At 58.7% G+C, this 25388-nt stretch overlaps 1 protein-coding gene across 1 annotated transcript in view; it reads right to left on the bottom strand.

Moving 5' to 3' along the window:
* Positions 1–22330, bottom strand: part of NKAIN1 (sodium/potassium transporting ATPase interacting 1) — a 39537-nt gene extending 17207 nt beyond the window's left edge. Inside the window, exons 1-2 of the mRNA XM_074894219.1 lie at positions 22269–22330; positions 21855–22103 (exon numbers count right to left, since the gene is read on the bottom strand). Of these exons, the coding sequence (XP_074750320.1) occupies positions 21855–21908 (54 nt within the window). The 5' untranslated portion in view covers positions 21909–22103; positions 22269–22330. The remainder of the gene's footprint in view (positions 1–21854; positions 22104–22268) is intronic.
* Positions 22331–25388: the final 3058 nt, after the last annotated feature.

Below are 25388 nucleotides of genomic sequence, written 5' to 3'. Positions count from 1 at the left end.
ACCTCGGCTGCAATGGGGATGACAAGTTTGCTGACACAGATGCATAAATATATTATTGCATCCCAAAAGCCTCAATAATTAACGGGTGGAGAGAGATGGGAGCTCACTCCAGCGCTGGGGCGGCAGGGACATCTCCTGGGACAGCTGGGGATGGGGACAGTCCCTCCATCCTGCTCACTTGCTTGCATCTGCACGGGGCCAGTCCCTCCTGCCTCTCCCTGAGCCCCCCCAAAGCTGCAGACCCCCACAGTTACATGCTGGGCAATGTTTTGGGGACGCCCCTGTTGCTCGCTGTGCCCTCGCCCAGCCCGAAGCCCCCCACACATCACCCCGGGTGCACCATCACCCCAGGGTGCAGCAGGCAGGGAGTTGTGCCTGGAGACATGGGGCAGCGGCCCCCCTGTCCCCCAGCTGCATCTCAAGCCATGCCACCCCCCATGCCCAGGCAGCGATTTTTTTGGGTACATGGTTATGTATTTAATTGCTTTTAAATAAAAGCCCCCTGTCCCCGACATCCCCGAGGGGGAGCCCAGGTGTCCGGAGCACATGATGACATGGGGGTGGGCACGGTGGCACAGGGGCCCAGCCCCGTTAACTCACACAAGATGTTGCTGGTCACCCCGTCCCTCTGCCCATGGGGACAGCCCCGGCCAGGCCACCACGTGCCCTTCCCCATCCCGGGCTCCCCCTGCTTGCTGCTGCTTCAGCTGGGCTGTTTTGGGGCAGAAAAAGGGATTTGCACATTTTTATTACTTGGGCAAAACACTTTCGGGGGAAAACATCCCTTTTTTCTGGGATGGAAACTCTTCCCATCTATTTTTTCCCTTTTCTAGGAAAAATCAGGGAGGGGAATATCCCCTTCCCCTGCTAGTGTGGCTTTATTAAAACCCTCGATGGGTGGGTTTGCTCCTGTCTGCAAATGTGGCGGCCACATCCCGGAGAGCCTCAGCGGAAAAGCTGCGGTTTCAGTGGTGGGGATGGTGGGGGAGGAAATTCCCTAAAAAACTCTTTTCCTCAGCCTCCATGACCAGGGCTGGCCGGGGGCAGCTGCATAGTGAAAACCCCTCAAAATCTGGGGCAAGACCCCCATGTGCTCAGGCACGCTGGGCGCGAGGTGCCCTGGCCAGGCGAGGGAGCTGCTTCCCTTGGGGGGAGCTGGGTCGGGATTCCCGGATCCAGGCTGAGCCCGGGAGATCCAGTGGCACCAGCTGAGGATGGGGAGCAGCCACTGCCTGGAGCCTGGGCAGGAGGAGGCAGCACGTGGGCACTCACAGCCTGCCTGCACTCATGATCTGCCTGCCCTCACAGCCTGCCTGCACTCACAGCCTGCCTGCACTCATGATCTGCCTGCCCTCACAGCCTGCCTGCATTCACAGCCTGCCTGCCCGCACTCACAGCCTGCCTGCCCTCACGGCCTGCCTGCCCTCACGGCCTGCCTGCCCTCATGGCCTGCCTGCCCTCATGATCTGCCTGCCCTCACGGCCTGCCTGCACTCATGGCCTGCCTGCACTCATGGCCTGCCTGCCCTCATGATCTGCCTGCCCTCACGGCCTGCCTGCCCTCATGGCCTGCCTGCCCTCATGATCTGCCTGCCCTCACGGCCTGCCTGCACTCACGGCCTGCCTGCCCTCATGGCCTGCCTGCCCTCATGATCTGCCTGCCCTCACGGCCTGCCTGCCCTCACGGCCTGCCTGCACTCACAGCCTGCCTGCACATTGCACCCTCGCAGCAGGACGGGGCACATGGGCATCCCACGCGTGTCATTGTGCCCATCATGTATGGGCACACAGCAGCACCCCACATCCCCTGCCAGTCCCCAGCCACCTAATTTTCAGCAAAGCAGGACACATCCTGGCACAGCACCTGCTTCCAGATGGGATACAGGACCCTGGGAGCCCCCAGGGGATCCAGCCGTGGGGAGGGAGGGGGTAGAGGGGTGAACCCCCAAACGGGACACCCCGCAGCGGGGGGATTCCCAAGCACCCAGTGTCCCTGAGCACATGGGGACTTGCTCTGTATTTTGGGGGGTTTGATGCACCAGGAGACAGAAGCTCCCCCACAGCCAACTCTGAGCATAGAGGTTGGGGAAAAGGGGATTTTTAGGGGATTTTTTTTCCCATCACTGAAACTGCAGCTTTTCTGCTGCCGGTGCCCCAGGGATGTGACTCTGACATTTGTAGGCAGGAGCAAACTTGCCTGTTGCCCTTCCGAGGGTCTTCACCCAGCCACACGGGCAGGGGAGGGGGATATTCCCTCCCTGATTTTTTCCAGCAAGGGTAAAAAAATATATAGGAAGAGGCTCCTTCCCAGAAAAAAAGGGATGTTCCTCCCCAAAGACTGAAAAGCGCTGACAATCCAGCTGTATATGTTTTTGGTGTTGGCGAGGCCAGAGCAGGCAGCGCAGGCAGGATGCTCCTCCCGGCTGCCTGCTGCCCTTGATCTCAGCAGCAGCATCTGCGCGTCGGGCTGAAATAAACCCTCTGCCCTCCCCTCCATGCTGCGGCGTGGCAGGAGCCGAGCGGGGCTTCCTTACCCCCCGATGGGTTATTATCCTTCAGCCGGGTGATTTTCTCCCGAACACCATATGCCTAGGGCTCACCGGGGATTTAACTTTTCATTTCGCTGCATTTTGAAGAGATTTGGGGTTTTCATTCTGCCTCGAATTCCCTCCTGTGTTACGTCCGAAGATGATGCAAGAGCATCGCTCCCTCCACCGCTGAGCTTATCCTGGTTGTTTGAGGCAGAAATACCCTGTTCCTAGGAGTTTTGGTCAAAAAAATGTTGGGGTTTAGGTAAAAAACACCCCCCAGGCAGAGCTGCTGGTCAGGATCTGGCCTGTTAGCAGATGTCCGATGCTCTCAGTCCCCATAAGGGATGTTTCGATGCTCTTGGTCCCCCTAAGGGACGTTTCCTGTTGTCCCCAGGGCTGGGGGTCCCCGCAGCAGATGGAGCATCGTTGGGGCTAATGGGGCTCCCGGGGGCTGGCCAGATCCTGCCCCCCTCCCCGGGAGGGAAAGCAAAGCCCAGCTCCCTGCCCCAAAGGATGCTACGTGTCCCCGCATCCCCACCCTGAGCCCTCACAGCACGCAAACACCCCCTCGCAGCCTCACCCACCCCCAGCAACCCCTCTTCTTGAGGCAGTTTGAGGCATTTTGCTGATTTTTGCTCTTCTAGTGCCTTTTCCTGCTCCTGGGGAGCCCGAGGAGCCGTCGGAGGCGTTTTCATTGCGTGGTCCCCGCGAACCGCCCATCTCCACTTAGGGAAATTGGCTGCGATTTAAATGAACGGCAAGTGAGCGAATTGACTATTAAGAAGGTGCAAACACCGCTGTGAACCCAGGGACTTCATTTAATGACTTGGAAACAAGTTCTTGACCTACTTCCAACTTGCAAAAGCCTTCATGAAATCACGGAGGAAAAGAAATTAAAGGCGCCAGAGCGTTGATCGCTCTCTGGTATCAGGTGGTGATGAGCAGGATGCGGCCCCTGGCCGAGAAGATGCTCTGGGACTGAGTAGCCCCCTTGCAAAACATGGCAGGAGGAAAAAGTGGGGTGAAAGAGACATAAATTGGGTCCTTCCTTCCCCAGCTGTTGCAACCCCTTGTTGATGCCAGTGGGTTTTGGGGTGCTCCTGGCCTCTGCGCAGCCCCTTTCTTCCCCCCGACACTGGCACTGCTGGATTCAGGATCTCCCAGCACGTGCCTCAAACATCCCAGATCTCCAGGATGTGGCTGTGGGTGCTGGGGGCACAAGCAGAGCCTTGGGGTGCACGGGGTCCCTCACCACAGCTCCCCATCGCTCACCCAGCACCCACCACCCATCGATGGGCTTTCCCTCTTCTCGCCTGTTTCCCCCCCCTCCATCCCCGGTTATTTATTTCATTTCGCCGCATCCGGCAGCGTTGCCATGGGAACGCGGCGGCAGCCCTGGCTGGATGCGCTTGTCTAGACGCTGCGCCCCAGGAGCCCGCCGCCGGCAACCTGCTCCTTGGGCTGGATACGGCCCAGGGCGGGCTGCACCCCTGGGTGCGAGGTCACCAGCTGCACCCATCCCCAGGACCCTTGGGAGGCCCCAGCACCCCTGGGGCTGGGTCCCCTCCAAGCCCTGCACCCCAGATCCATGCCCCTGGCTCCATCCATCCATCCTTGGAGGTTCCATGCCAGGAGGGCTCAGAAACGCTGCCTCGGGGTGGCTAACAGCTATAATACTAATAATACTTCTAATACCAAAATCCCCTAAATGTAGCCCAAGGGTTGCAAAGTGCCCTTTGCACAAGGCAGATTAAACCCAGCCCCCTCCTGTTTTGGCTCCATCGTAGGGAAGGGAAACTGAGGCACAGCTCGGGGAGACACCCCCAAACCTTCACAGTGCTCTGAGGTGCCCGGAACACCGAAACCCGGGGCAGTGGCTGTTCCCACACAGAAAGGGATGCTCCATCACCACCCTTGCCTCCTCCTGATTTACACCTGCTAAAACAAAACCCCAAGCCACCGCTGGGCCCATCAGCTCCCGAAACTGCAAGTTTTGAGTAGATTTGGCTCTTGCTGGCTCTGATGTCCCTGGCAAGGACCCGCAGCGGGTCATTACCCCCAGAGGAATTTTGATAGGGTGTTTTTTTCCAGCAAACAGCACAGATTTCAAATCTCCCCACAAGCAGGCCAGTTTAACACAATATTATATCTATTTAACTTTAATACAAGATTGCATCTATTATTTGCACCGTCCTATAAACACTGAGACAAGACTTTTTTTCTTTCTCTTGCCTCCCAGCAAGGAAACATTTCCATGCTGAGAGAAAGCCGAGGAAATCGAAGCAGCTCAATTCCCCGCTTGCCCATCAGAGGTTGGCTCTGGAGCAATGCCCTTCTGCACGACAGGCTCCATTCCCGCAGGGAATTGCTCCATCCCCCTGGGAAACTCTCAGGATCCGCAAACCCATTTCAGCGTCCCCGCAGAAGGGAGCTGGGATGATCCCGTTAACCCCAAGCTTGTGCCGCTCTGCATCCACCCAGCCTGACCTTGCAAATGACCTTGAAACAACACAGGACCCCTGGGGTCCCCTTGGTGGGGAGGACATGGGGTGGTGGCACTCATGGGATGGGGTAAGGAGGTGCCAGCAGTGTCCGTGAGGGGGAAATGTGCACCGGGGACAGCAGCAGTGCCCAGTGGCACTTTCCATCAGGGGAAACTGAGGCACAAGGCTGCAACCCCAGCGGGACACAGCCCCTCATTCCCGTGAGGTTGAGGTGCTTTCACATCTGCAGGGTAGAAGCACCAAGGTCATGGTGATGGCTGGGGAAGGGCTGATCCTGCATCACCCAGGTGCTGTGCACCGCTGTGCTCTGCCTCAGTTTACCTGGAAAATGAGGTAAGTCCTGCCCAGCCCTGCTCAGCATCACACCAGGCAGAATTTGCTCTCTTGGTCAGGGTGACCAGCTCCATCAGAGCAGGTCTAGTGGGGAAACTGAGGCACAGTGGAGAAGACCAGAAGCTCAAGCGCTGGAGAAAGGCTGTGCCATGAGGACACCAGGTTGAGAGCTGTTCCAAACCTGCAGGAGCAGGGCTGGGACTGCTGGGTTGGCAAGGAGAGATGGGATTTGGACTGAATCTTAATGAATTACAACTTTTAGCCTAAGTTAGTCCACAAAGAGAAAACAAGAGAAGAAACATGGGCAATGGCCAGTGGTACAGGGCTGCAGGAGGAATGGGCACAGGGGACCGATGGGACCAAGGGGCAGAGTCTGGCCACACTGCCCCAGGCAGCCACAAATAGAGAAGTTAGGCTGCGGGTTGGAGCAAATCCATCTGGAAGCAGAGGGGCAAGTGAAGGGGCTGTGCAGCCCCATGCCGTGCCCAAATAACCTGCTGTGTGTCTGCGATGGAGCATGAACAGGGGAGCCTGCTGTCCTGTCCATCCATCCCACCTCATCCCATCCTTCCCATGCATCCCATCCATCCTATCCATCAACCCCATCCCATCCCATCCCATCCATTCTATCCATCAACCCCATCCCATCCCATCCATCCTATGCATCCCATGCATTCCATCCATCCCATCCATCCTATCCATCAATCCACTCCCCTCCCATCCCCTCCCCTCCCCTCCCATCAATCTCCTCCCATCCCATCCCACCCCATCCCATCCCATCCTATCCCATCCCATCCCATCTCATCCCATCCCATCCATCATACCCATTAATCTCCTCCCATGCCATGCCATGCCATGCCATGCCATGCCATGCCATGCCATGCCATGCCATCCCATCCCATCCCCCTGTCCTGATCCCTGGCTCAGCCTCAGAGGCACTTTCTGTCTCCAAACCATCAGCAAACATCCCCCATGAAAGCCAGCTTCAACAAACAGCCTTTTGGATAAAGAAAATTGGGATTAATCACGCGCCTCAATTAGCCACAACGAGCCGTGGCTTGTCATCACGCCGGAGACTCGCAGCAGAAAGCACATTAGCAGCATGGCCACTGAGAGGCTGAGAATTAATTAAAATGGAGCACAAAACCCTAAAAAACCCTGAGTAAATGGGGAATCACTCGGAGCGGGGGGATTTCTCCCTGCAAGTCTGGAGATGCCGAGTGGAGCCACATCCCTGACCCTGGCAGAGCACCTCTGGCACCCAGACCAGCTGGCATCTCCTCCAGTACCAGACTGCCCGTGGGACGCAGTGATGGAGGGGACATCCCCCGCCACCCGTGGGGACCCCACCGCCCACCAACCCCTTGTCCCCCCGTCGACGGGGCGAGGAAGAGCCCCACAGGTGCTCGGTGCTCAGTAACGATGGAGCCATAAACACACCACAGGAGAGAACTGGTCCTGCCCCACTCCAGCCCCGGGTGGGGGGAGACAGGGCTTAAATCTGGGGGATCTTGGGTTTAAACCTGGAAGATCCTGGGCTTAGAGCTAGGTGATCTTGGGCTTCAATTTGGAAGATCTTAGATTTCCATTTGGGGGATCTTTGGCTTAGAGACTGGAGACCTTGGGCTTAAATTTGAGGGATCTTCAGCTTAGATCTGGGGGATTTTAGGCTTAAATCTGGGGGATCTTGGGCTTAAATTTGGGAGACCTTCCTTGGGTTTAAATCTGGGGGACCTTGGGCTTAGATGTGCGAGATCTTAGGCTTAAATTTGAGGGATCTTGGGTTTAAATTTGAGGGATTTGCAGCTTAAATCTGGGGGATCTTGGGCTTAAATTTGGGGGGCACACAGGTACGGCAAACAAGATGGAGAGATACAGGGATTGTGTCCCCCTAAATAAATTCTGGGGGTGAGACACAGACAAATGTTGGGGCTGGACAAGGATGGGGAGTGAGCCAGAGCCGACCACTCCAGGAAAAGCAGTTTTGGGCCATTGGAAAGAGGAGGAGCGGGACAATCCCATCTCCAAAACTTTGCAAAAACCCACCAGACGCTGTGTTGGGTGGGACGGGATGGATCCTGGCCGAGATGCCCCCACCAGCCCACAGTGGCCAAGCCCGTTTGGACAAGGATTAAGCCGCAGGCAATTTCGATGCTAATTCTCCAGGTTAAGTTCTTTAGACTGACATCTGCGAAAAGCAAAAGGTAATTTCCCCCAGATCTCAAATGGCGCCTGAAAGACACCGTTAATATAATCTGACAGAGGGGAGAAAAAAAAATATTAAAAAAAATCCAATTTACTGACTTATTTAGTGACACCTTTCGTAATCAATTCTCCCAGGAAAGAAATACTGATTAAAGCCAAGCGCATTGCTATGGAAACCAGCAGTCCCTCCTCCCACGACCCGCAGGCTGGGAAGAAGAAAATCGGGTGAGGAAATCTGCCTGGTAACAACCCCGTTAATGAGCCGGGGAGCAAAAATAATCCCTCGGAGTGATGCCACCGCGAAAGGAGCAGCCAGCAGCAGCCGGTGGGGAGGCGAAACCACACGTGGCTCCCAAAATATTTATTTTTATGGGAGGGTAGAGATGTTTTGGAGGAGGAGGGGATGCTCCTGCATCCTGGATGGATGAAGGGGCATCCGGAGGTGGTACCCAGGGGTGACTGGGTGCACCCACCGAGCCCCGTAAATGTGGGTGTTTCTTCCAGCACTTATCCAATTTTTTAGCCTTAAAGTACAGGATAAAACCACCCTGAGACGCAGGTTTAAGAGATTCAGCTGCCCAGCAGACCACGAGAAGGTAGCTGCCAGCACAAAAGGGATTTATATGATAAACCCCACGGGTTTCCTTCTCGGGGTGATTCCCCAACTTGCAGGCAGCCACGATGCCTGGTGAGGGGCATTGCTGCCCGCCGCAGGCAGGGCTGTCACACCTGCATTCGTCCCCGGGTGAGCCAAACCCTCATGGGCCAGAGTTTCTTGGAGAATTGGGGATTTATTCTTATTTCTATATTGAATAATGATCCCAAGCTCCTGGAGGAGTTTGTGGGTCTCCTGGCTGGATGTGTCCCTCATCCCAGCACCTCGCAAGGAGAAGACACTTGAGGCACCCATGGGTGCTGGTGAGGCAAAGATAAATCTTCCCATGAGCTGAATATAAAAGCACCCAGGCAGTGTGAAGCAGCCAGGGCTGGCAGCGAGCAGCATGGAAGGGATTTGCCTGTTTCCCCAAGCACCCACGATGCTTTTTGGGGTGCTTTAAGGAGCAACGGCATGCACAGGACATCATCAGTGCTGTTCATTACCTATTGAGGGATTTAATATCAATCCCATCCAGCATTTTCCTTACATTCTCCCCATCGCCATCACTGTCACCGTGACCAGGGATGGGAGTGGAGCCTCACTGCTCCCCTGTGCTCGGCACTGGTGAGGCTGCACCTCCATGAGTGGGTTCAGTTTTGGGCCCCTCACTCCAAAAAGGCCATTGAATGACTCGAGCGTGTCCAGAGAAGGGCAACGGAGCTGGTGCAGGGTCTGGAGCACAGGTGTGATGGGGAGCGGCTGAGGGAACTGGGGGGGTTTAGTCTGGAGAAGAGGAGGCTGAGGGGAGACCTCATGGCCCTCTCCAACTCCCTGAAAGGAGGGTGCAGAGAGGGGGGATGAGTCTCTTGAGCCAAGGACCCAGCGCCAGGACAAGAGGGAATGGCCTCAAGCTGCGCCAGGGCAGGGTCAGACTGGCTCTTAGGAAGGATTTCTTTGCAGAAGGGGTTGTTGGGCGTTGGAATGGGCTGCCCAGGGCAGGGGGGGAGTCCCCATCCCTGGAGGGGTTGAAGAGTTGGGTTGACCCAGCGCTGAGGGATCTGGTGGAGTTGGGAACGGTCAGGGTGAGGTTCATGGTTGGACTGGAGGAGCTTCAAGGGCTTTTCCCACCGAGATGATTCTATGATTTTGCTCTGGCAGCGGGGCCCCGGTCAGCCCAGGGCTGCAATCCCGCGGGAGTGGAGCACCCGGCCGCTGCCGTCACCCCACCCACCTGCACCCAGCACGGCTGCAACCCGGCCTATCAGGACACATCCAAAAGGATGTGCCGACCTAATATAACCAGAAACCTGAGTATTTTGAACAATTCCTTTAGCAAAAGAGCCGGTGCTGTTAAACCCACCAATACCTTTCCCATTCATCACGGAGAGGATTTAATAAGGCGCCTTAGCAGAGCGTGCTGTGACCACCGGCACATTATTAAACGCAGCGATTAGCGGCTGCCGCGGATGGGAGCTCATTAGAGACTTCTTAAACATCCATAAAAATTGCTTTTATTAATTGGTTCGTCCTCTTTCTATACCCACCACATTTGCAGGGGTGGATTTTGGGGTTGCTTTGTATGAGCCCCTTTGTTGCACGGCGGTAGACGGGGAGCTCCTGGGGCCAGATCCAGCCCAGCGTCCGCCCTGGGGCCCTCCTGCTCTGCTCGGCCGCGTCTGTTAATGACAAGGTGTGACACTGGGATGTCGTGACGGGGGACAACACCACGGCTGAGTGGGGGGACGATGCCCCCCCCAACCATCCCAAGCCCTGCAGCAAGGCCAGCACAGCTGTCAGTGCCCTGCATCCAACAGGGACGTGAGCCCATCCCCCTGGCATCGAGGCCAGTCCCACACCAGGGCAACTGGGATTTTCCCCAAAAACCTGTTTTTTCACCCGTAACCACATGGGATGGCTTTGCCAGCCAGGTGATGGTTGCTGCCCCAAGCTATCCCCCCTTTTGGGTGCACCCACAGGAGGGATGAGGATTTCTGTATCAAAATGTTTGGGGAAAACCCAACCCAGCAGCACCCATGGCCTAGACCCAGGACCGAGGGGGCCTCCTGGGGTCCCCACATGGGACCCCCCCCATGGCCTGGACACAGGACTGATGCTCCCACCACCTTCTGGGGTCCTGCCATGGGTCCCCCCATGGGAAATGGGGCTCTGGGGCTCTCCCCGTATCCCCCTGCTCCATCCTCTTCTCTGCTGGGTGGGGAGCACCAACCCCATCACTGACCCCGCTAATGAGGTTGCTGCTAATTGCGGGGCAGGCGCGAGCCCGCACCCCATGTATAATTCAAGCTCCTTTGTTAGGGCTGGGTTTGCTTTGTCTGGCAAGTGCCACCTCCCTGCGGGACCCCCCCTGACCTGGCTGCCACACAGCTCCTTCTTTGAGGGGGGCTTGATTAAAAATAATTAGGGCCTGGGGCTGTTGCGAGGCAGGAGGTGGTGTCGTTAGCGGGGTCAGGGTCATTAGTGGGGTTGGCATCCCCTGCCCCGGCGGAGGAGAAGATGGAGCAGAGGGACCCAGGGAGAGCCCTTGAGCCCCATTTCCCATGGGGGGACCCATGGGGAGGACCCCAGGAGGTGGTGGGAGAATCAGCCCTGTGTCCAGGCCACGGGTGCTGCTGGGCTGGGTCTTCCCCCCAAATTTTGAGACGGAAATCCTCATCCCTGCTGCGGGTGCACTCAAAAGGGGGGATGGTTTGGGGCAGCAGCACGCTGTGGGTGCCAAAGCTGGGGGCAGCGCCCGTCTCCTGGACAGTGGGGTGGGAGTGCTCATGGGATGATGGGGAGGACCTGCATCGATGGGGCGTAAACCAGCCCAAAATGGGTAAGGGTGTCCTAAATACGGCCCCTGACACCCACCAGAACTCCAGGTAGACACCCCAAATTTACCATAGCATCTCCTGCCTGCGCTTCCCAGACCAGCCGTCCTCAGCCCCAGGCACGGGCATTGCCAGCACCCTGACCATCACCGGTCCTGAGGTCAGCCCTGCAGCCCAGGGCCAAACCCAGGCTGGGCTTAAGGGGCAACAGCCCTGCAAGGGGCTGCCTTAAAGCCTGGTGAGATGCAGCCTGAGGGCCCCAGGCATGGCACAGGGATGTTCTCCCCCTCACACTGGAAGGGACTGCAGGGACCTGCCCCAGCCTCCACTCACCGTCATCCACACAACTGTTGAGCTTCAGGGGGGAAAAAAATTTAAAAATATATAAATATATACTTTTATATATAAATATATATAAATAAAGCCTTTAATAATCAATTGGTGTTTATCGAGCAGGTCATAACAACACCAGCCTGTTGCTGCCAGATTAAATCCTTGTTTGGAGCCACCGAGTCTGAGACATGATGCGAATTCCCAGGAGGGAATAAGCCAGGTCTTGGCACTGATCCTGCACGTGCTTCCCCATCCCTCCGGGCTCTGCCCCGTGTTCCTCCCAGGAGAAAGCGATGGTGATATCCTGCATGTCCCCCAGGAGCAAAGGGCGAAGGGATGTGACCATGTCCAGGGCTGCAGTGGCAGAGCCGGGAGCTGGAGGGGCCGGAGGCATGGCCAGGCTGGGCATGGGGACCCCCAGCCCTTGGGGACCAGCCCCACTCCCTGCGAGCTCCATGCCTGGTCCCAGCCCTGCAGCACTGGCCCCACAACGTCCCCACCAAAGCCTGGCTGTTGTACCCATGCCACGGGGCTCCCAGTGGCCACGCCAGAGGGATGTCACCACTGACAGACACTTGCCACCCTCCAGGAATCCCCCAGTGCCATCTCCGGCCCTGGGGAGCAAACAGACACCCCCAGACTCTCCCAAACTTTGCTGCACTCTGACCACCCCTCCAGCGGCTCTGCCAGTAGTCCCCACACTGCCACAGGGACTCAGAGACAATCCTGTGCCACCCCAGTGCCTGTCACAGGGCTCCTGTTGTGTCCCCCCCTCCCCGAGCTGAGGGAAAACTGCACCAGATGCTACAAAAAGGGGCCAGGAAAGGACGGTTTCGCCTGAGAGTCCCGGCAGCTGCCGAAGGGGATTGGCAACCGGCCGGTGATGGGCTGGAAGTGGCAGCAAAGGAGGGGACAGCAGGGACAGGAGCAGGGGGGGTCCCAGAGGCGCAGATGGGGATGCCGTGCCCCCAGGGTGGGTAAGGGGGACAGAGCTGGTTCCTGAGCCAAAATAGGGGGAGAAAAAAAGAGAAAATACAAATCAGAGCCTGCAAAGGGTTTGTGCAAAGCTGCCTGGGGGGTGGCCAGGGCTCCCCAGGGCTGGGGGACGCGGTTCAAGGCAGCGGGGACCCCAGCTGAACCCCACGGCCACGGCCGGCAGCACCGCGCTGCCTTGTCCTCCCACCGCTCCTGGCCGCTGGTGGGGTGGAGGAGGAGGGGGAGGATGTGTGTGCAGGAGAGAGCCCCGAGGGGGACGGGACAAGGACTCTCAGCTTGACATTTCCAGGCAATAGCTGAGGACCACCATTAATCTGAGCCATTATTGCACAGAATTAGAGAGCAGACAGGTTTTCCCGGGGGCTCCTGTTAGCCGCAGCATCCCTCGCTGCGCTGCCTGAGCATCCTCCACTCCCACTCCGAGCATCCTCCGTTCCTGCATGCGGACCCCAAGCATCCTGCACTCCAGCCACAGCACCTTCCACTCTCACCCCAAGCACCATCCGCTCCCCTGGGACATTTTCGAGCTGGGGTTTTGTCCCTGGGTGTCCCTGTGGGATGACACGCGGTGCCAGGCAGAGACACACCACTCCAGCACCAGCATGATGTGCCCATGACTCCCTGCATACCCCAGCCCCAACTGGGACACTCTCTGAGGCAGAGCCAGGCCATCCCCAGCCCTTCGACTTCCCTGATCCCTTCACCAAAGGTCTTTGCACTTTCCTTCCTCAGTAAGAGACCGAGGGAGGCAAAGCTGCTCTGCACCAGCCCCCCAGCACCCACGGTGCCCCTGGGCTCTGCCCCAGCACCTGTGGTGGGAAAGGGCTGCACTATCAATCCAGTTATGGGAAGAGACCAGAGCGACCCAGAGCGCTAATTAGCCCTAACCAAGTAATTAGCCTGAGAACCAAGCAGCAGGCCAGCCCTCAGAGCTTGCTTCATGCCCTGCCCTTGGCTGTGTCCCCTGCATGGCTGCAATGCCAGACCAGGCACGGTGTCTGTGTCCCCTGCTTGGACGACACCCAGTCTGGGCAGTGAGGATGATGAGGGTGCTGGGACACAACCAGGCCGGGAGCCCCACAGCTCAGCCAGCACCGGTGGCTTTGCAGTGCCACTGGTGCCACCACCACGCCCGGGGTGCCTGAGGGATGCTCAGCGCCAGGGGCCACACTGTGCTGCAGTGCCACCACTCCCAGCATCCCCCCAAGGGGACAGGTCCCCACTGCTGGGTCACAGCCAGGATGTGGCACCACTCCTCGCCGTGACCAACTTGCACACGCGTGTGTGACGAAGGACTGTGTGGGAAGTCCCCTGTCTGGGGCATTGCCAGACTGTCCCCACCATGGGCTGCCAACAGCCCCTAGCTCAGCTCAGGGGTCCCGCCAGCCCTGAGGGGATGCAGCCAGACTTGCCACAACCCCCCAGACACTTGTGTACCCCTCCAAACCCACCCCCCACCCTCCTGAATCCCTCCTTCAAAGCTGCTGCTTCCTAAAGCCTCCTTGGCATCACCAGGATGTGCTGAGTCCCTCGACTCCCTGCGGGCACCCAGCAGCTGATCCCTGATGGGGAAGGGAGGGCTGAGGGTGGTGGGGCAGATTTTTTGGGGGGGCATAGCCCCTGGAAAATTCTCTACCCCCACAGTTCGATTGATCCCTGTCTGGGGACTACAGGGATGAGATGTTTGCCTAGGGAGGGGTCCAGGCCTGATCCTGCACCCCCTTATACAACCACAGCCCCCAGGAGGGGTGGCAGCAGGTGGCCCCTGGCCAACACAGGACCAAGCTGCCATGGGGTGTTTCCAGGGGACCTCCGCAGGTCCCTGAGGGGCTCGTGGGACACCCCTCTTCCCCAGCTGCCCCACGGTCCCCTCCAGGGCTCACAAAACAGTGTCGGGAGGATTTTCTTGACTCACGTGTTGCCTCAAGCCACAGACCGATAGAGGCCATGTGAGATCACACAGGGACAGGAGCACTGGGGGCAGAAACTGCCCCCAGCATCGCTGCGTGGGGTCCCTCCTCCAGCGGGGTCCCCCCACAGCCCCCCAAATACTTGTGCATGCTTTTGGGCATCAGAGCAGCCCAAATGTACCCTTCAAAACCTACTCCATGCCCTCCAGCATCTCCCCCCCAAAGCTCCTTCTTCCTAAACCCCACAGCATTGCCAGGATGTGCCAAACCCCCCAACACCTGTGCTGAGCCCCCCGACTCCCTGTGGGCTCCCAGCAGTTGATCCCTGATAGGGAAGGGGGAAACACCACCCCAACGCAGGTCCCTTCAGCATCTCCCACTCCAGTGCAGGGGCAGCTGGTTGTAAAAGTCACTATTAAATAATAAGGCAAAATGTGCCGGTGTATGACCCTCACCAGGGCGGGGTGGGAGGGATGGCTGGAGGGGGGCCACATCCTGCCCCACCACTCCTATCCGGGTGCAGGCAAAGTAGTGCTTGGGCAATTGTTTTTTTCTCCCCCAAATCTTCTGCCGCAGCGCAAAAACCAAAGACGGCTGAAATTTCCCAGCCAAGCACATGGGAGCTGTTATTAATCTTATTAATAAACCATTTGGGGTTTAATGTCCTGTTTAAATATGACCAGGGCTGCTCTCTGCCAACTTTGCCTTTCCAGTTTTCCATGCTGCTACGTACATATTTTGCAAATTTAAATAAATAGCTGCTTTCAAATGGGGGGAAGAGAAAAAAAGACACCAAGGGGCCCATCCTGAGCCCCTCTGACCCTCTGAGCATCCCCCTGGGATTCAGGCAGAATATTTTCTCCCCACTCAACCCCCAACGCTCCATCACTTCCAGCCAAAAACTGCCCCCAGCTCCATGCTGCGATGGGGACAAGGACATCCCAGGGCATCCCAGGAGGATGAGGGATGGGGATACAGCCTGGACCGCCGGGATGAGAGGGGTCTGAAGCCGCCCATGCCTGCAGCTCAGCTTGGCCAGGCGCCGCAGCGATCAATACGTAATAACCTGCATCTCGCCGGCCGGTGCTGGAGGAGCTGTTAAGACGTGCGGCCGGCGTTGATGGGAACGTTAGGGTTTTGTGGGTCTTCCATCCCTGCCGTGTGCTCTTGACCATTTTCTCCCCTTTCCATAAGGATTTCCCCAAGCCTTGGTACCCAGTGGCAGCTGCAGCATCCCAAGGGGTCCCCAGCCCCACGGAGGGAGGTGATGCCGGCAGGACCCCGCTCCCCAGGGTGATGTGCAACAGCTGCCGGGTTACAAAGCCCTTTTGCAGCCCCAGAGCATCAGCGCAAGGCTGGGAGGATGCCAGTACCCCAGTGCCTGCACCCAGCATCCTCCCAACAGCCGTAACCCACCGCTGTACTGACATTTGTGGGTGAAGCAGGATCCGTGCAGGGCTGGCAGCACCGCGGCCTCAGCGCCAGGTCTGAGTCCCAGAAGGGGATGGGGGTTTCCTATCAGGAATTGAATTTCACCACGATGAACCGTTTGAGCCCTGAATCCTTCTCCCTGCTCAATTATTTGGCCCCTTCAGGGGAACCTCCTCCTGTGCTTTCTCTCCGGAGAAACCGGGGTGGGGAGAGGAGCCGACAGCTCCATTGCAGGGGGAAAAGGTGGTGGGAGCCATCGGTGCTGGGGAGAGCATCCCCTGGGGCTCCGAGTCTGCAAACAAATAAAGCCACGAGGAGCGCAGCGAGATGTTCATCGATCCATGAGCAGCACGTTCCCGCAGCAAAACCAACCGGTTCACTGGCGATACACAACCCAGGGCGCTCGGCACCTCCCAAACGCAGCCACTTGTCACCGCTGTGGGGACGTCCCCGCGGTCCCCTGCACCCCCCGCCATGCAGAACCGACCGCCAGCATCCAGCCTGGGGCAAGCGTTGGCCAAAGGCAGCGGGGAAAAGCCACCGTACCCAGAGGCAATTTCTTGCTGTGGTTAACCACCTTCAGGGCTAAAAAGCAGCTTTTCTCCCCAAAACCCTCTTTTTGCCTTACTTCTCCTGCATTAAGGACCGTTAGTGCCAGGAATTTCTTCCACCTCCCTGTCTCCCCTCAGAACGGACACAGAGACTGAGCTTCTCAGGAGGCCACTTTGCCACATCGTCCAACCTCAGATCTCTCTTCCCCATCCCCTCCTGCTGTCTGGGGGTGTATTTTGGGATGGGAGACCTGGCTGCCCCATGGGCTGGCAGGGATTTGGTACTGGGGGACCCATCCCCGAGTCGCCCCGTGCCCGGTGATGCTCGCCACCATCCCATCAGTCTGCATGTTTTCTCCGGCAACGATTTCATTCCTTCTCTTCTTTCTTTCTATTACTGAAATGAGCATCATTGATTTTTTATAGCACTAATTTTTTTCCTAACAGAAAGCCACCTGGGATTAAATCAAGTTGCTTATCGGCATCTAAACGTGATCATGGCAGCTCAGTCCCTTTCAGCAGCCAAACTTGTGAACTCAATAAGAAACAAGATCAAGTTTGGCTGGACGAGACTCATTTTCCCAGACATCAATTAGGCCACTGGGTTCTAGGCTTTGTGGATCACATTATGCATCAACCTTTCCTTCCCGTGCTCTCACAGCTTCGGTGTAGGGCCAGGCTGTTTTCTGGCTCATCCTCTTTATTTTCTCCACAACCCAGCCCTCCGAGATATTTATTTTCCAGTCCCCATCACTCCCAGCTCTGTTACAAACCAGCATGAATGATTTAGAGAGTTCTTCAACCGGTCTCGTTAATACTCTTGGGTGCACATTAGCTGGTCCTGCAAATTTAGATGTACTGCACTTTAATCGCGGTTTTAATTGCGGGCTGTAACGCTCTGCCTTCCCAAACGCGCGCCAATAAACCTTTATAGCGGCCTGTCAAGCAAAGCTCTGCCTGTGAATAATGCGGATGCACTGGAGGATGCACGTACACGCGGAGGTCTCGCCAGGCTGGGATGCTTCTCCATGGCCACCTGCACCCACCATCCCTCCCTTCCCCTTGGGGTGGTCACCCAGGGAGGTGACAAGGTGGGTTGGGGTTTTTTATGCCTCCAACGCACACAGTTTCCCCCCGGGGCTGCCTCCAGATCCTCAGTGCTGCCCATCCCCGGAGCAGCCCCATCCCTGCACACCAGCACCCACCGGCCCGCAGCATCCCCAGGCACAGAGGCATCACCGCACCCATCGTGTCCCATCCCGCCGAGATGGGGTGCGGGGGAATGAGGGGCTCGCCATCCCTGATGCCTCCGTCAGCCCCCCATTTCCATGGCAACCATGCAAATGTGAAAGCTTTCCATAATCATTAGGGAGCGGAGCCGAGCAGTATAAACAGTGACTGCAGTAGATTACATGCCTATTATGAACAGTCGCACCTTCTGAGCGCTGGTAATTATACCTAATTGTGCATTTAATTGTGTAATTGAAAACCCCCATCCAGAGTTCAGCCCCGGCTCCTTTCCCCCTTTCCCGGCGGTGGGAAGGTGGCCGGGGGCAGCTCCAGCCCCGCTGTCCTCGTGCCGTCCCCACGCCGGGGATCGGGCACGATGGGAACGGCGCGAGGACAAAAGATGATGGCAGCTGTCGGAGGGGGCTGACTCTCGCCAGTGCCGGAGGGTTGGTGACCAAAAATGGGCAAATGAGGACAGGAGGGGTGGTGGGGCTGGCAGGGGACGGCAGGGCCATGACACCCCCGAGGGTGCAGTGGGGTGCTGCTGGGGAAGGGGATGTCACACAGGGCTGGCAGGTGGTGGAGAGGTGCAGGGGATGGGACCATCGTCTCCCTCTGCCCATCCTTCGTTAAGCCGACCCCGTTAGAGCCTTCTCCAGGATCGGTGATGGGGGGGGTTCACATCCTGGAGGCCCTCAGTGCCCCGTGTGAACCCCACCCCTCGGACATGCAGGATAGGGTGGACCCACGGCCCCTTTTCCTACACCCCGACCCCAGGAGGCGGCGGGAGGAAGGATGCCAGTGCCGGCATGGCGTGGCACAGCACGGCACGGCACCGCACGCTGCCAGCCTGGCAGGCTCTAGCAGGCTCAGCCAGGCGGGAGGTGCCAACTGAGCTTTGCTCTTCCAGCCAATTAAAGGAGAAGGAGAGAAACAAAGAAGGAAAAGAAACCCCAGTTCAGAGCTCCGCCGAGCTCCGCCAGGCAGAGGTGGGAGCGTTGAGTATCTCCTGTCCCTACCCAGCTGCATCCCACACCCCGATGAACCCCATGCCGCAGGGGAAGAAAAAGGGGTCACCACTTTGGGATGGAGAAGCAGCCCGCTCGAGCAAGCCTGGCCTGCACCAGCGCCTGAGCACGGCCCCAGGGTACAGAGCGGGACGGCCAAGGGGTGCGTGACAGCAGCCACCCGGATCCAGTCAGACCTCAGCTTCCAGCAGTCCACATCCCAATAACCCGTCTCACTGCCTCCAAGGTTGGGTACACTCCCCCGCAGCAGTGCAGCTGTCCTGACGTGCTACCGACACCACTAGGCTTCAGAGTTAACAAGAGTCACGGCTTGCAGCTCTCACACCCCCGTGCCCACGCTGGCAGTGGCGAGTGGGGCAGTATCACCTCCAGGCTCATTTTCCATCCAACCACCTCAGCAGCTCTCATCTTCCCGTAAAGATAAATCCTCTCGACAACAACAGGAATCCCAGAGAAAGGTTTACTAAGCCACTGTGAAACCCCCCAGCCAGCTATTTGGTCTCCCATATGATGGGGAGGACCAGCAAAAACCCGAGAGTTTTGATTTCATCCCACCTCATCAGCATAAAAATCTCCCCCTCTCGAGGTGGGGTGGGGCTGGTGGGTGTCTGGCAAGGGGATCCCTGAGGTTTTCCCAGAGAAAAAAAATAAATGGAGGCAAAATCTGGTGGGTGCTGCTTGTCCCCTGGGAAGAGAGACACCCAGCGCTGGCAGCATTGCCTCGCTGAGCGGTGGAGAAGGAGCCTGTAGGATATTTGGATGCTCCAAAGCAGCTGCCCAGGCTCCCCTGTCGTTCCACGGCCTAAAAACCAGTTTCCCAAACTGGTTGAGGCACAACCGCTGCCCTGAGGTCTGGGCTGCACGGGGTGGAGCAGGCAGGGCTCTGCCTGCACCGGGCAGGACGTGTTGCCTCTCCAGACCTGCCCTCTCCCACCCCATCACGGGGGACCTTGTGCCCAGTGGGTGCCAGCAGCACCCTGGCACCCCGCAGCTCTGGAGCATCCTCTGCAGCCCGTGTCCAGGGGGGACAAGGGACCAGGGGCACATCCCTTGGGGACCAGGTTGCAAATATTGGGGAAACCAATGGGGACATGAGAAGGTGCCTGCAGGAAGGTGGCCTGGCAGCGAGGACTAGCCAGAGGTGGTGGCATCGCCCCAGGACCGGCTGCACCTCACCTGTGCTGCTTCGTTTAAGGGAAACTGAGGCACAGGCTAGTCGGTGAGGTTTAGCAAGCCCCGCTGGTGGCACAAGCTGACCCTGCAGAAACGGGGAACAGCTTCCCGGGCAGCCCCAGCACACACCAGTCCAACCCCAGCCCCAGTGGCTGGGGGCACTGGGAGCACTGCTGTCCCCCGCTATAGTACAGAGGGCCCAGGACAGGGGTCAGGGCTACCTAGACAGGGAGACATGAGCCCCACGGTGCCGTCCCTATGTCAGGGGTGGCACAGAGCAGCTGAGGCAGAGGAGAGGAGCAGAGCCGGGGTCAGGCGTCAACCCCACTCCCCATTGTCCCCTCCCAAACCCCTGTGCCGTGCCACCCTGGGGATGAATATTGGCCTCGGTCGCCCAAGGGTGGCACCTGCCTGATGGCACCTGCCACCTCCACCGCCCTGGGCACCCAGACCCCCCACCTTGGGCAGGGCACCCAGCGCCACCTTTTCCCCATGGGCTGGGTGGGTGCCACTGCTGTGGGAGGGGGTGCGGGGGGCAGGGGGCATCTCCCCATGGCTGGCGGGGTGCAAGCTGCTGCCTCCAGAGCTGGGGAGAGCATCCCGCAGGCTGGGAGGGGATGAGCTGGGGCACGGGCTGAGCCTGAGGTTGGAAGGTCACAGGTAAGGGGCAGTTTTGAAGCCAAGCCTTTGGGGATGCCAGCAGCACCAGCACACACAGGGCGAGGTGTGAGAGGAGAGCCTGACCCCAATCTGCAGCGCAAAGTTTCTCCGGGTGCGAGCAGGAGCTGCTCTCCCAGCCCAGCAGCTCGTGCCGATTCAGTTCTTCCCCTAAAATAGATTAAAATCTCTCAGATCTGGGATATCTCAGGAAATAAATGCCAACAAACCTGTTCGGGAGCTGAGTGGTAAAAAAAAAAAAAGAGTGACCGAAAGCCAGGAAATTCCCGCACACGCAGAAAACACCCATCGGATTTATCCTGAATAAGGGGAAAGGGGAGTGAAGCGCAAAGCAAGACTTTACAGACCAAACCGAGGGCACAGCTGGGGACACGAGAGGCCATTCCTGCTGGGAACAGCGGGACTTCAGCCCAGGGATGAGCCCCCCACAGCTTCTCTCCCCGGGGTCAAGGACTGGCTTCGAAGCTTCCTGCATCCCCCCAGGAAAGCCCCGTCCCCCCCTCTATCCACAAGTGGGGACCCCTCCCTGCTCGCTGCCTTCTGAAGGATGGAGAATGAAACACGAGCAACGCGGGGAAGAAAGTGCCCGTCAGCAGGATGCCACCATCATCTCCAGAGCAGATCCAGAGCCCGTTTCCATCGCTGCCTCCATCCACCCCATCACACGGTGATGTCCCCGGGCTGACCACCACACGTTTCGGCAAAACCCCCCCCCTCATTTTCCTCGCCGCGATGAGCCCCGGCATGGCCGCGGGGGCAAGTTGTTGGATGTTGATTCTCCGTTAACGAACCACCCAGCCGGGATAATTAATCGCAACCTCATCGGTGCTGCTTTTATCAGAAAACCCCCCGAATACTCCACACGCTCCCTTCGCCTGCTCCTCCATCAGCAGCCTGATGAAGATTGATGTGCGGGCAGCAGCGAGCACGGCACCTAGTTATTACGAAGACCGACAATCCTATTAAAATTAAACCTCTCCCTTCTCTCTGCCCCCAACATCCCGGTGTCCCCCAGCCGCAGGCAGACGGGTCCCGCTCGAAAGCAGGAGAGTTTACAAAGTGCTGGCAGCAGCTCCAAGTTTCCTTGTTGCCCCAACTTGGGGGACCAGCACCCCAAGAAACATCCTTGGAGTCATCAGGATGGAAAACTGCCGGCGGGAGCGAACTCGAAGGGAAGAGATTGCAGTTGGGAACAAAGCTCACACCTGCTGGAGACGCTTCCCCAGGCGCTGACAGGGAACTGGTTCGCATCCATCTCCCCAGCCGCAACTCCAGCCAGCGCTGGGTTGAGGCAGGGCACGAGGGTGGCATTTCGTTCCTCCTCGATTATTATTTTTTTCTGTTTCATTATTTTTTTTTTTTAATTTTTTTTTTTTTTTGGGGGGGGTGGCCGTGAAGCATCATCCCCAAGCTGGTCCCCCAGCAAGGTCACCGCCGAGACGGAGCGGGGAAGGGTGACAGCCAACATTTCGCACAAAGCACAACCCGGCATGCTGATGAGCGCAGACGGCCCCTCGCCTTACCAGCTGCAGGCAGCAGAATCCGACCAGCGTACATCTCCCATTGCATCTCCCCATGGTTTCCCAGCCGGAGCCTCGGATTTCCCCCACCGTGGCCTCGCGTCGCCGTCCTCCAGCTCCTCACCAGCCTCCCCTTCTCCCGCAGAGCCGCCACCCGGGGAGCATCAGGGGGCCACCGCCACCACGGGCCGCTCGCCAGCCTCCGGCCAGCCCCAGGACTTTCTTCACAGCAGCCCTGCCGCCTCCCGCATCCTGCCGGGTTAGCACAGAGGCGGGCTGGGCTCAGAAAGGGGCATCGCCCCCCCTTCTCCTCCTCCGCCTTCCTCCACCCCCCCTCCTCGCCCTCCCCAGCCCCGCTCCCCCCGAGCCCGCTCCAGCCCCAGCCCCCGGCGCAGGGCCCCCCCGGGCCGCGCACACCTCGCCATCCATCCCCGGGGCGCGCAGGTTTGCGCGGAGCCCGCCCGGCCCCTCTATTGTCTCTCCCGCACAGCCGCGCTCCGCGCCCCGGGGGCGGGCGGGGGGGAGGCGGCGGGTGGGGCCGGGGCGCGACGGGCAGGACGGGCGGGGCCGCCGGGGCGGGGCGGGACGCGCTCCCGGGGGGGCCCGGAGCCGCCGGGCCGGGGGGGGGCGGCCGGGCCGGGGGGGGGGGAGCCGGGGCCGGGGAGGGGACCCCAGGTCGGGGGGGGGGGGGGCGGGGACCGAGTCCTGGGGGGGAACCGAGGTCGGGGGGGGGCGGCCAGGCCGGGGGGGGGAGTCGAGGTCCGGGGGGGGCGAGGCCGGGCCCTTGGCGGCTTCCGGGGGCACCGGGAGCGCGGCCGCTTCGCCGCAGGCGCGGCTGCTGGTCCCGCCCGCCTTTCGTTACCCTATTTTGTCTTTTTAATCGCAGACTTCTATTATTTTTATTATTTCCCCCCCCCTCCGGAACCAGGTGGGGCTGGGTGAAAGCCCGGCGATTTGCAGATGCAAAGGGCCGGGGAGCTGCTGCCCTCCCCCTTCCCTCGGTTCTGCGGCCCCTGGGTGGTGCCTGGACCCGCAGCCCGGGGACCCCGCACCCGCCTCCCCCGGGGGCTCCCCGGGACCACCCTGCGGGGCAGCAGCCGGGAGGACGGAGCTGGCCCAGCCCCGGGAGGAAAAGCCCCGGCATCCCCCTACAGAGCCCGGGGGGCAACCTCTGGCCAGAGGCGAGACAGCCCCAGCCGCGGGCTGCACTCCGGCAGGTCTGGGCAGGGGGGTGGGTGCAGGCACGGCCTTTAACCGCCACCCACCCGCTCGCCTTTGTTCTGTTTTCCCAGCGCACCTCCGGGGATCCGGGAGCGCACATCTGCCGGGGATAACCGGGATGCTGCTTTTCCAGCGCCTTAGAAACCGCCTTCTGAAATGCCACCCAGCTGAAGGACTTGGGAACAGTTCGCTGCTTTTCAGTTCCATGATTTCACCGAATCACTGAGGTTGGAAAAGCCCTTGAAGCTCCTCCAGTCCAACCATGAACCTCACCCTGACCGTTCCCAACTCCACCAGATCCCTCAGCGCTGGGTCAACCCGACTCTTCAACCCCTCCAGGGATGGGGACTCCCCCCCTGCCCTGGGCAGCCCATTCCAACGCCCAACAACCCCTTCTGCAAAGAAATCCTTCCTAAGAGCCAGTCTGACCCTCAGCCCTGATTTTTGTAAGGAAGCATCTCCTAAACCAGCCCCACACTCTCTCAGCTGTCCGAGCAGCTCTGCACAGGCTGCATTTGTGTGCCGGGGTTGGTCTGGCCATGCTCTAACCTGGCCCATCCAAGCTTGCAAGGGCCCAGCGCATCCCCCACACTGCTGGGACCAACCTCCAGCACCTACCACACCGGGAGCTTTCCCTTCATCCTCTGCAGAGGGAATTTCTCTCCCTCCCAGCTGTTCTGTGCTCCCCCGGGAGTGTTTTGGGAGGCCCCGCACCTGGCTGAAGGATGGGGCTTTGCAGAAAACGCTTGGCTTCCACGAATGCAAAAACCATGCCGCAAAAACGCAGTGGGTTCACCAAGCGATGCCCTTAACCGGGGGTCCTGGGAGAGGTGGTTGAACCCGTGTTTGGAACACGGGGAGCTCTGCATTTATCCCACGCTGTCTCAGGCTGAGTGAGCACTCGGTGAGGTGTAACCCCCACCAGCCCTGCGTACGCCTGCGCCTCGCCGTGCAGGCTGCTGAGGATCCCACCTGCGGACCTGGCCCCGCTGTGACACCCCCACTGTGGGCTTGACTCCATCACCCCCAGCACTCCTGGCTCCATCATCTCCAGGTCCTCACCAAGAGCCTGAGAGAGGTCCCACTGCCCTCATCCCAGAGGTGTCCCAGGGGTTATCTGGGTGCTTTGAGGGGGGAACAGACCCATCTTCAGGGTTGAGCTTGTGGGTTCCTCTGTGATTTAAGCACAGCAGAAATGCGGAGCAGAAGGACCGGTTTCACCCCACGGGTGAAAAAAAGACGGGGACCCAACTGCCCCGTAGCATCTCCTTGGCAATGGCCGGGCAAATCCGCTCAGCTCAACCCGCGCAGTCAGCTCCAAAAAATGCCAGACAAAGGCAAAACACCCTGATGTAAAATCATGGAAACTGATACAATGGCGCCGAGATCCTGCCTGGCTCTCGACCAGGTGGAGTTTTGCAAGGAATCAATTTTAGATTAAAAAAGGTCAATATAGCGCGTCAAGGCGCTTCCCTAGAAGACAAGGAGATAACTTCATTTCAGAGTGGGAAACAAGCCCAACATTTTGTCTATGGCTCTGCTCGTAACCTGCCACCCTCCAGACCCCACAACCCTTGGCTTTTGTATTTTTTGCAAGAAAAAATCCTGATGACCAAGATTACAGAGGAAATATTAGGGGGAAATTAATTCAGGGTCAGGTTATTCATTCATGGGGATGGGAGGGAGCCGTGAAGCTACAGGCTGTGATGTGCACCCGGAGCTGCCACCAAGCCCTGGTGGGCCTCAGTTTCCCCAACACCCACTATGATGGCGATGCCAGAGCCTCATCCCAAACCCTCCATCCCTGCCCTCCAGGAGCCTGGGCACGGCTTCGGCCCCCATCTTTGGGATGGGGATGGGAGAGGAGCCGTCCCCCCCGGGGCTGAGCCTCCGCTTCGCTGCCACCCCACATCCCATGGGGGTGTGACAGGACATGTCCTTCCTGGCCACCGCAGGGGTCACCAGCCATGGGGACACCCTCACGCCCAGTTTTTGCACAGCAGTAGGTGATGTCTCTGCTCACCCAGGGGCTCTGACAGCCCCCCAGGACCAGCAGCGGGGCTGAATCCGGCCCAGCCAAGCCCTTCATCCCCGGGGCAGGAGGAGCCGGGGGGGATCATTTTCCGAAGCACACAAAATCATCTCCTTCCACCAAAAAGGGGTGTTTTAAGTAAAACAAAGCCTGGATTCTTATGCCTGAGAGAGATCTCTCTGCCAGGGCTATAAACAGAACACAGGGAAATAGGGGGTTTTCACTAAACTGATATATTTACCCAAAAGTGTCTATTTTTTTACTCAAGAAAACCAACACAGGGC

This window comes from Strix uralensis, chromosome 25, assembly GCF_047716275.1.
Source record: "Strix uralensis isolate ZFMK-TIS-50842 chromosome 25, bStrUra1, whole genome shotgun sequence".
NCBI classification, from domain to species: domain Eukaryota; kingdom Metazoa; phylum Chordata; class Aves; order Strigiformes; family Strigidae; genus Strix; species Strix uralensis.
The sequence above is the reverse complement of the archived record's forward strand: the minus strand, read 5'-3'. Positions and strand labels throughout refer to the sequence as shown.